Source organism: Jatropha curcas, chromosome 1 (assembly GCF_041381405.1).
Source record: "Jatropha curcas cultivar XTBG-Jc1 chromosome 1, XTBG_Jcur_1.0, whole genome shotgun sequence".
Classification (NCBI taxonomy): domain Eukaryota; kingdom Viridiplantae; phylum Streptophyta; class Magnoliopsida; order Malpighiales; family Euphorbiaceae; genus Jatropha; species Jatropha curcas.
The window spans coordinates 7,373,482-7,383,570 of record NC_143151.1 but is presented as its reverse complement, the minus strand read 5'-3'; the positions used below and the strand labels follow the sequence as shown (position 1 = coordinate 7,383,570).

Sequence of the window (10,089 nt, the reverse complement as noted above, 5' to 3'; positions counted from 1 at the left end):
TTAACTACTTTATCCTTGCATTTAAAAATCACACTAGTTTATCCATGCAGTTTGGATCCGTGAAACAAAATCCTTTCATCCATTATTTGAGATTTAAGTTATTAAGTGCAAGTGAAATTACATGACTAACTCTATATGGATATGAATTAAAATAGAGAAAATCATATTTTTGTCTCTATATTTTGGCCCTATTCAACAACATTATTTAAAGTAGTGTTTAATATTTTGATAGGATTGAAATGCTATCTTAATTAATTATAACGTTTGGTAATACAATATTTACCATAGCGTTTAGAGTTTGAGAAGTGTTTTATGAATCGTGATCTTCATTAACGTTTAACATTTTATAATTTTCTTATGACAACTATACTCATTACTTGTCCTTACCTTGTTCTTTGCTTTCATACCTTTTTTTGTCATTTTATATTAAACGGCTAATCAAACAGTTATTTGTATCAAACACTTTTATTCTAAACCGATATATGACCGTTAACCACTACTAGCTAATATTTAACAGCTAATCACTAATAAGACAGCTGACCACTATTAAAACAGCTAACAGTTACTAGAACATCTAATTTACCAAATAGACCCTTTGAGATAATTAACTGTTTTGTCCTTGTATTTAAAAATTGCACTCTTTTATCCCTGTAGTTTAGATCTATTAATGGCTCAAATTTCAAATAATGGATGGAAGGAAAATTTTCTCAATACAAACAAACTATCAAGGATAAAATAATATAATTTTTAAAATACAATAACAAAGTAACTAATTATTCCAAAACGTAGAGACAATAATATACTTTTCGGAAGAAGGTTCGAAATGCTCTTTCAATTTGGGCATGAAATACAATATATCCACTTGCTAACTTACAATTTACCCACTTTTTTTAACAAAAAGCTCAATACCTTAAGCATAAACTTACAAATTACCCACTTTTTAACTTAGGGATGGCAAAATCAACCCCACCTGATGGGTATGCACCCAACCCGAATCCAATCAAACCCGAATTTTAGGGTTTTAACTAGGTTTGGGTAGGAGATGAATAAAACCCGATAGTTTTATTTTGGGTATGGATAGGGTATGAGTATTGCTATTATAAACTCGAAGCCGATCCACCACCCAAAATTCAAACCCTAGAGATTTAAAATTTTATTATTTTTTAAAATTATAGTATGAAGGTTTTAATAAATTGAATTACTTGTAATAAATTATCTATATAAATTATAATTTTACTTTTAATTTAATATCGTCTAGTGCAAAATAATTTCACTCTAATTTTCATATATTAATTTGAATTGATCAAATTTTTAAATTTTTAGATTTTTTGAAATTTAAAATTTAATTTCTAATATTTTGATTTAAACTTCAATTTTAAATAATGGAGAAAAATCATAATGATAATAGTGACTTAGAGTTTTTTTTTTTTGAAAGGTGATTTAGAGTGTTCATATAATAATATTTTAGGTTTAATATTTTTATTATATGATGTTTTTAGTTATTCTATTAATTGATTTTTATTATAATTACACACGAAGAGTCTGCTACTGTTACATTTGAGTGAAGTATTATAATAAAAGGAATAAATTTGAAAATAAAATTTTAATTTATAATTGTTACAACATTTATGTACATATTAATTTATTTTCACATTATTTCTTCCTATATTTATGTCTCTCTTTCTACATCTCTTTTCTATTGCATTAAAGATTTTCTTGTTTTCTCCTTAATTCATCATCTGCAAAATAAATCCATTTCCGATCTACAACCATTTGAGTCCAATTTCATTCTCCATTTGATTTCCAAGCAACCGAAAAAAAATTGAAGAAAATGTTCTATAAATTCTTGCTTGAATTCTTTAGGTTAAAAAAAAGCCTAAATCCTAAAATTAATGCTGAGATTAAAAAAATCCTTGAAACTAGATCGCGCCCTGCTCAAAGCCAAACCCAAAGAACCAACGAGATAAAAAAAAAAAAAATGCAACTTCCAATAAATAAATAAAAATGAAAATTAGAAAGGACAACAAATAGATTCGTAGAAATTAAAAACTGAGCTCTGTTTAATAGGTTATGAGCAAGCTCTGAGACTCTAGAGAAAGAAAGATGTCCAAAAGCGATCAAACGGAAACAAAAAAAAAAGGGAAAATTGTATTTTTTATGTTATTTTGCTGTTTTAATTAATTAATTAAATCGATTTTCTATTTTTTTATTTTAAAGAATATAAAATTTGAAAAGGATATATAAAACAATGAGAGTGAGAAAAGAGGCGTGATTTGTTTATTATCATCCTTTTACAGGTATAAGCATTTTCTTTTAAATCAATATTAATTTAAAGAGTTGAACGTGTGTTTTACACGCTAAAAAATGAGTAATTTGTAAATAAAGTAAAAAATGAGTAACTTATAAATATATGGTCAAAGTAAAAAATGAGTATTTTGTTAAAAAAGTGGAATGTGGGTAAATTGTAAGCTCCAAATTTAGGGGCATTTTGAGCTTCCTTCCAATATTTTTCCTATATATGTAAAATCTAAATTGTTACCCTTTCAACAGGTAGCCGGTTATAAGTGGAGTGGAACTCGCGTCATTTGTAACTTCTTCTATGTGACGGTCTCATAGCCCGTTTCCAGTTTCATTCCTCGTTCAACATTGTCAATCTACAATCATCTTCTCGTTGTCAATCAGAGTCAGGTTTCTCTAACGCCAGGTTCAATCGGCCATTACCTGCTTGATCTCGCAACGTTAGTTTCTCAATCTCTTTCGCAAATTTCTTATTCCTGATGTATATATTTTCAGTCAGTTTATATGCTTTTAGATCTAGGGCTAGACTTCATAATCCGTTTCTTGCTATGCTGGTTGAGGTTTGTGATATTTCTTATCTGATTTCGCGCCGTATGGTCTTTATCTGTTGGTGTATGGTGATTTCGTTGACGTGCCCTTTCGTATGTTTGTAATTCTCTGTTTCGAGTGGGTTTAAGAATCGAATATGGTTGTTTTTTGAACAGAGAATAGAACATGATTGGTCGATGAATTTTCATTTTTTTTAGATTCCATCGTTAAACATGATATATGTTACTTTAATGACATGTGTAGATAACTGAAGTTGATAAAGCTTGAATCTTTTTTAATTTCGTTCAGTTATATCTTCTAATATATTAGCTGCTACCATTTTAGTGATAACCAATAATGATTTATGAAATTGAGCTGCAGTTGATGGGTGGTTCTTACTGATCAATTACCATTTAAAGTGAAAGTGGAGTAAAGGTTTGTTAGATTAGTAGAGTGAAGAATATGGAGACTTGTAGAATTATAGGATTTGTATTCACACGATATAGAAAGCTATTGTGAATGTAAGTATAAAAATCTTCCATGGTATTTAGTGAGGGTACACTAGTATTTAGTGGTGAAATCTTTTCTTTTCAAAAAAAAAAAAAAAAAATGTAGCTTTTGCAGTGAAGAGAAAATTGACTGTTTTGTGACTAGTCATTTTTCTTTTGGACATGTACTAATTCTCTTGTTTTGCATAATATGTTTCTAACACAAGTTGATTTTTCATTGAATCAAGAAGTTCTAATCATGCAATGGTCCAGAGCTCCTTGGTCAGATGATCTGTTTGCTCTCCTAATTATCTAATCAATAGTGATCCTGTAAAGCTTTGGTGATCTAGTTATTAAAACTTGTTATTGCTGTAGTTTTATTAGGTGACAAAAAGAGGGAATTGTTGATGAGATTTGATCTGGTCTCTTTCTCCTGTCTGTTTCTCAAGCAAGCACAATTTTCAGTATCATATATTGTTCATTGCCCACAGCCTCACCTCAAACCACCAAAACCAGAAAAAAGAAATGAAGAAAGAAAGAAAGAAAAGAACAGTACTCTCCACTCTTTCTCCCCCCAAAAAAGAAGGTCCTACCTGAACATATTGGAATTGAGTAAATTTATGAGATAATATAAGGGTGCTAACTGAAATATTGGAGTTAAGGAATAAATTTATGAGATCTAATTGCATGAGATAATATAAAGGTGCTGCCTGTTTCTCTTTTCATCTTCTGTGGAATTATGTAGACTTTATGCTGGATTAATTGGGCACGTGGACTGCATTTTCAAATGAAACGTATAAATGGTCTGGTGAGTTGGAGTGTTGCATCATAAACAAGTTCTTGCACTGGGTTTTAAGGTCTTTTTGATGTGTTTGATAGTTCGTTGTTCTTTCTGAATTCCGATTGGTTCCCTTTGGTGTGTATTGGGGAGTGCCATGGGGATCCTTCCTGCTGTAGTTTTTGGGATTTGATTTGTTAGTTTGGTTCCCATTGCTTGATGATGCTATGTTTTCTATTTTTGGTTATCTGTATTGGTACCTGTTTCTGCCACATGGCATGTATATCTGCCCTATATCTCTTTCATTATGTTAGTGCATATGCTTTTTTTTCGTGTGTAATGATCTTATCTAATTCAGTAAAAGAACATGGCAGAAATTTGTTCATGCTAGGGTTGCCTTTCTTACATTTTAACTCCAATGCAGGATGTCAGAACAACCTTTTAGACCCCGAGAGCTTCTCCTTGAGAAGCAAAAATATTTCCAAAACATCCATAGGCACACATATCTGAAAGGACCTTATGACAAGATCACTTCTGTCGCCATTCCTTTAGCTTTGGCAGCCAGTTCATTGTATCTTATTGTGAGTTTATTTTACATTATAAACTCCCAATGATTTTCAATCTCTGCCATTGTAGATAGATAACCGTCATGTGTCCTTTGTTTAACTTCCTTACACGATTCATTTTCAGGGTCGGGGAATTTACAATATGTCCCATGGGATAGGAAAGAAGGAATGAGGAGGCTGATGGGCTACATGTTTTCTGTTTTCTGCTTATATTTTAAAGGACGTTGTTTGTTTTCTGCTACATTTTACAGGCTACTAAGTTTTTTTTGTTTAGTGCCTCCAATAATTGCGTAGTTGCAGACACGTAGCTACCAATGGAAGCTGACACTGCAATGTCGATGGTTGCATTTTCTGAATCGTTAATAATTCATCTTTGAAGATTAAATGTGTCAGTTTTTTCTCATTGATAAACTATGCGAGACAAGTCTTTTGTTTTCTCTACTTTGTGTGCCTATAAAGTGTCAATTTCTTGGCTTGAAGGCATGGAAATACGAGTATAACTAAGCTTTTCTCTTGATTTTCACATCTTCAAGAAAACAAGTAGGACAAGAAAAGCTAAATTATATTTGTGTCTGTTTGATGATTTTTTTAATTTGGTACATTATGTTTCGATGATTTATAATGATAAATTAAAAAATATATATATATGAGGGAGGGGCCGATCTACTAGACAAAAAAAGAACCATAATAATAACTTTATAACCAAGCGAGTAGCCTAGCTCCCAGTAGTTCCCAAATAGGGATGGTATTTTATTTGGTGTTTTGGTGTGTTGTTTTGGTATCAGATCGGAAAATAATATTAAAAATAATATCAATTGAGAGTTGGAATTTTTTAAAATTAGCAATTAGGTATCCCGAGCTGACGGATCACTGGAAATGTAAATTGGGATGATAGAAAGCCACATCATCCTCACAAGTCGGTTTCTTTTTCTTTCCCTTCCTCTTTCTCTTATCACCCTTATCACTCATCAAAACACCACTACCACCACCTTCTTTAACACCACCATAATCGGCATCTTTTCTCAAAAAATTGCAATGTTCTCAGAAAATTGATTTGCAAATTCATTTTATCTACTCTACATAATGACATCACAACAACACAACAAGGAAATAATAGACCATATGACTAAATACAATCTTGCTTGATAATAATAATAGACCATCTCGCACTCTTAGAACAATCCCGATGTAGTCGAAAGGCCATAGGTTTCTCATTAGAAGATTACAAGTGTATATATATATATATATATAAAATTGAAAACCAACAGCTACCGTTAGCCAAATTCTGCACCGGTCACTGGAGCCCGTGCAAGGAGGCGATGCACATTGAGATAGGCCCAATGCACTGCTCGCCGCCTGCGGCTCACGGAGCTTGGCGGTCCAACTACAACCATGGCAGACTGTATTCTTTGACTATTTCAAATCTTTTTCAATTTTTTGCATTTAATTAAATCATTTTTTAATTGAAATTAGCCCATAAAAATTTTATAAAATAATCAAAGTAATTTTGAAAAATTTGTAGCAGTATTAATATTAGTTTTTGTCAAAATATCAAATTTTCAGCACATGAATTAATTTGAAATTAATCCAGTAATTAATATATTGTTTTTACACCTTAAGGGATAGGAATGAAAGTGGTACGAATATTTGGGATACCCGCTTCGATCTGCTTAAAGAGGATATGAGTAGGGATGAAATAAGACATAAATAGTTATAAATGAGTTTGAGATAGGTACGGATAATAAAATTACTATCTGTAATGGATACGACTAGAGTACAAGTATAGATCTTTGGATACCCGCTATCCGCTATTGGATATCCACGAGTATCTTATCTACTATTAATAAAAATTATATTTTAAATAAGTTCGGATTTGAATAGTTAAAATTTGTGAATACTCTACTTGTGTGAGGGTATTTTAAACGGATTTTAGAAAGTACAGATAGTAAAAATTTAAACGGGTTGGATGCGGGTGCTTGAATGGATATCTAAACGGGTTTTAAATAGATACGAGTAGCTTAAATTTTGCGGGTACTCGCCCACTTCCATCCCTAGATATAAGTTGTTATAAATAAGTTAGGAATTAATATGGATAGTGAAATTACTATCATAACAGATGTAGATAGTGTCCCATAATAGATACAGGTAGGTAGGTACGTGTGTAGATCTTTGGATACCAACTAACTATTAATCACTATATTAAATGGATTCGGTAGTAGATACCCACGAGATATTCATTATTAGTAAAAAAAGTATTTTAAATAGGTTCGAATTTGAATAGTTTAAGATTCGTGAGTACCCAACTCATTTAAGAGGTTCTTTAAACGAGTTTTGGATGGATACGAGTAATAAAAATTTAAACGAATTTAAATACGGATACTTAAATGAGTATTTGAATGAGTTTAAAATGGATATGTTTAAATCGATACCGTAGTGGGTACCCCATTTCATCGCTTTACAGGGGGTATATTGAATTAAGATTCTGTTAGATTTTAAAAAATTTTGAAATATTTGAGTTGGAAGATGAATTTGTAAATGGATCCTTCTAAATCAGCAATTTGTTGAATACCATGAAATTTCGATTTTTTAAAAGTCATAATTAAATACCATACCGTGAAATTTTAATGGACTCCAAAAAAAAAAAAGTCTTACTATCTAATTATCAGAATCTTAATCTAATACACTCTAATTAATAAGGATTTAATTCTAATAAATTTAATAGCTAAACTATGAATTTTACCGATATTTTTAAATAAAATACAATTACTCAAAGAAAATTCAACCAACAAAATTAATTATAGTTAGTAAATTTTTTTCTTTTGAAATTGGAGAGGAGATTTAAACCAGATTTTTTTTAGATTATATATATACTTATCACTGTACCGTATCTTTAACGTGCATAATAGTTAGTAAATTAAATTTATAGTAATGAGGAAAATTTATTTGTTTATTAAAATCTCGTGTAGCTTGTAGTTTTCAAGTTTCAACCAAAAAGGCTGTTGCCTATTCTGGTTTTACATTATCATCAGTCTCCATTCCTCGTCTCCTTACCTCTATTCTCTAACAAAGCGACACGAATTCAATTACTACTCTCTTTCTCTTAATCGCTCTGTTTCCAATTCACACCATCTTAATTGTTCTGGAAATTGCATCCGAGTGTAGTTCAATCACTAAACCCTAATCTGTACGGAAATTTTGTCAATACTATGCCTAAAGTGAGGACAAATCGGGTCAAATATCCAGATGGATGGGAATTGATTGAGCCTACCCTTCGCGAGTTAGATGCCAAAATGAGGGAAGGTTTGGTCTCCTTCCTTTTTCGCACTCTGGTTTTTAATTGATGGAGGTGGTTTTGAATTTGTTAATCTTTTGCTTTTAATTTTTGTTTCCGTAGCTGAAAATGATCCACATGATGGTAAGAGAAAATGTGAAGCTTTATGGCCTATTTTCAAAATTGCCCATCAAAGGAGCCGATACATTTTCGACCTTTATTATAAAAGGAATGAAATTTCTAAAGAGCTTTATGAGTTCTGCTTGGAGCAAGGGTATGGTGATCAGAACCTCATTGCAAAATGGAAAAAGGTTTTCTTCTTCTTCTTCTTCTCTCTCTCTCTTCTAAATTTTGAAGTGATATATTTTGTTGTGCCATTGTCATTTCTCCTTTCACCACCAAGTCAGAATATCTTTGATGTAGACTATTTTAGTTTTATACCGTCAAAATGGATTAGGTGGTTAGATGGTTAGTTCCATGAACATACTAATCTTTTTTGCATCTTGTTGTTCCTAACCAGCCACTCATTTTTGGCTCAATCAGTTGTTATTATTATGGTGATATTTATTTTGTGAAATTTTGATTAGCTTGACCATTTGTCATTTTCCTTCTAGCCAGAATGACTAATCGACCAATCTTGGGGCAAATGATATTTCTTCGTTCCGTTTATTTATTTCTGTTTTACTCTTTTATGTAGGAAACAAGTCTCAGTTTTTCACTTCAAACTGAAGTTTTGAATTCAATGATGATATTGGATTGTTTGAAATTGCTTTTGCTTTGCGGATTTTGTGAATTTGGTAGTGGATAGAAGCAGAGCATGTTTGGTTTCTGTGACTTTATAATAATTTTTCATTATCTGTTTGTCTGAATTGCAGCCAGGATATGAGCGACTCTGCTGCCTACGCTGCATACAGTCAAGGGATCACAACTATGGCACAACTTGTGTATGCAGGGTTCCCAAGAATCTAAGAGAGGAGAAGGTTGTTGAGTGCGTTCATTGTGGCTGTGGGGGCTGTGCAAGTGGGGATTGATAGTTTAGAATCCTCTGTTTACATTACAAGTTTGCTCTTATCTTAAACATATGTTGCAGTTGATTTTAGGATATGACTATCATGAATCGTGCTTTGTGTATCACGGCCTAACTATTTGACTGAAACTGAGAATGGATGAAGTCTGGTAGAGTTGACTAAAGTTTTTTTTTGCCTCTTGTCAAACTTTTTCTTCATTAATATTGACCTTAACTCTCGCCATAGTTGGGTATTCTGCAGGCCTGACCAAGTCAGGAATTATGCCCAACTATTAAGTGGACCTAGTGTCCTGTAAATTTATTTGCATTATAGAACGGCTACTTGAGGGATACTTTAACTACAGGAGGTTATGCTTGATTCACATTATTTGACCTCTATTTGTTTGAAAAAAAAAAATCTCTTGAACAGTTCGGCTTTCAATGTGATGTTTATATGCTTTATTGGTTCTCTACACCTCAGTATTACTGTTTTGAGTGTGGTTTGTTTAGTACAATACAGTATATCTACAAATTTTTGTCCTCTGGTTACTCAAGTTTTGGACAAGGTCAAACCTTCTTTTTCTGATAAATTCTGGGATGGGGATAGATTATGATTGGCTTTTAGGAATATGATATGGTTTGGGCATAGATTATGGTTGGAAATTAATTGGCTTTTAGGAGTATGAAGTTGAACTAGGGTTTGGCTAACTTATCTTGCTTACTTCAAACTGAGACAATGACAGCAGTCAGCAGTTAAGGAATATTACCTGCATCTTGGAAGATTTCTTTTGATTGTATAACTAAGCGCTTGCCTAAAAATAATTACTTTGGAGGTAAAATTCAAGACTTCTATCAGCCAGTAAGAATTATTTTAGATCGTGTCAACCAAAATCTATTTTGTTAGGTCAAAATTATATTACATTACAATCCATGTAGTTTGTAAATTACAATTAATCCGATCCTGTTTTTTAAAAAATAGATTAAAATTTTCTTATAGTTTACTTCCGTTAGATTATAAGGTCCTTCTGTCTAATATTTGCACATTTTCTGTTAAGTACTTTATGAAACGATGAAAATACTTATTTTATTTTAAAAAACACAAGGAATGACTAATTGTGTTTTTCAAATCATAGAGATCGCACTGTAATTTTCTC

At 31.7% G+C, this 10,089-nt stretch overlaps 2 protein-coding genes across 2 annotated transcripts; both read left to right on the top strand.

Annotated features, from left to right (window-relative positions):
* The first annotated feature begins 2,578 nt into the window (after positions 1–2,578).
* Positions 2,579–5,043, top strand: LOC105637084 (uncharacterized). Its single transcript, XM_012220481.3, has 3 exons — positions 2,579–2,738; positions 4,517–4,673; positions 4,783–5,043. Exons 2-3 carry the CDS (start codon positions 4,518–4,520, stop codon positions 4,828–4,830), a joined length of 204 nt encoding a protein of 67 aa, XP_012075871.1. The 5' UTR covers positions 2,579–2,738; position 4,517; the 3' UTR covers positions 4,831–5,043.
* A 2,573-nt stretch (positions 5,044–7,616) lies between these two features.
* Positions 7,617–9,120, top strand: LOC105637083 (protein BUD31 homolog 1). The gene is made up of 3 exons (XM_012220479.4): positions 7,617–7,958; positions 8,053–8,240; positions 8,805–9,120. The coding sequence occupies exons 1-3, from the start codon at positions 7,865–7,867 to the stop codon at positions 8,958–8,960; spliced, it is 438 nt and encodes a 145-aa protein (XP_012075869.1). The 5' UTR covers positions 7,617–7,864; the 3' UTR covers positions 8,961–9,120.
* Positions 9,121–10,089: the final 969 nt, after the last annotated feature.

Coding starts and splice junctions, on each gene's coding strand:
- LOC105637084 (XM_012220481.3), top strand. CDS start 4,518: ATGTCAGAACAACCTTTTAGACCCCGAGAGCTTCTCCTTGAGAAGCAA. Junction 4,674..4,782: donor CCAGTTCATTGTATCTTATT/GTGAGTTTATTT, acceptor ATTCATTTTCAG/GGTCGGGGAATTTACAATAT.
- LOC105637083 (XM_012220479.4), top strand. CDS start 7,865: ATGCCTAAAGTGAGGACAAATCGGGTCAAATATCCAGATGGATGGGAA. Junction 7,959..8,052: donor AGATGCCAAAATGAGGGAAG/GTTTGGTCTCCT, acceptor TTGTTTCCGTAG/CTGAAAATGATCCACATGAT. Junction 8,241..8,804: donor TCATTGCAAAATGGAAAAAG/GTTTTCTTCTTC, acceptor TCTGAATTGCAG/CCAGGATATGAGCGACTCTG.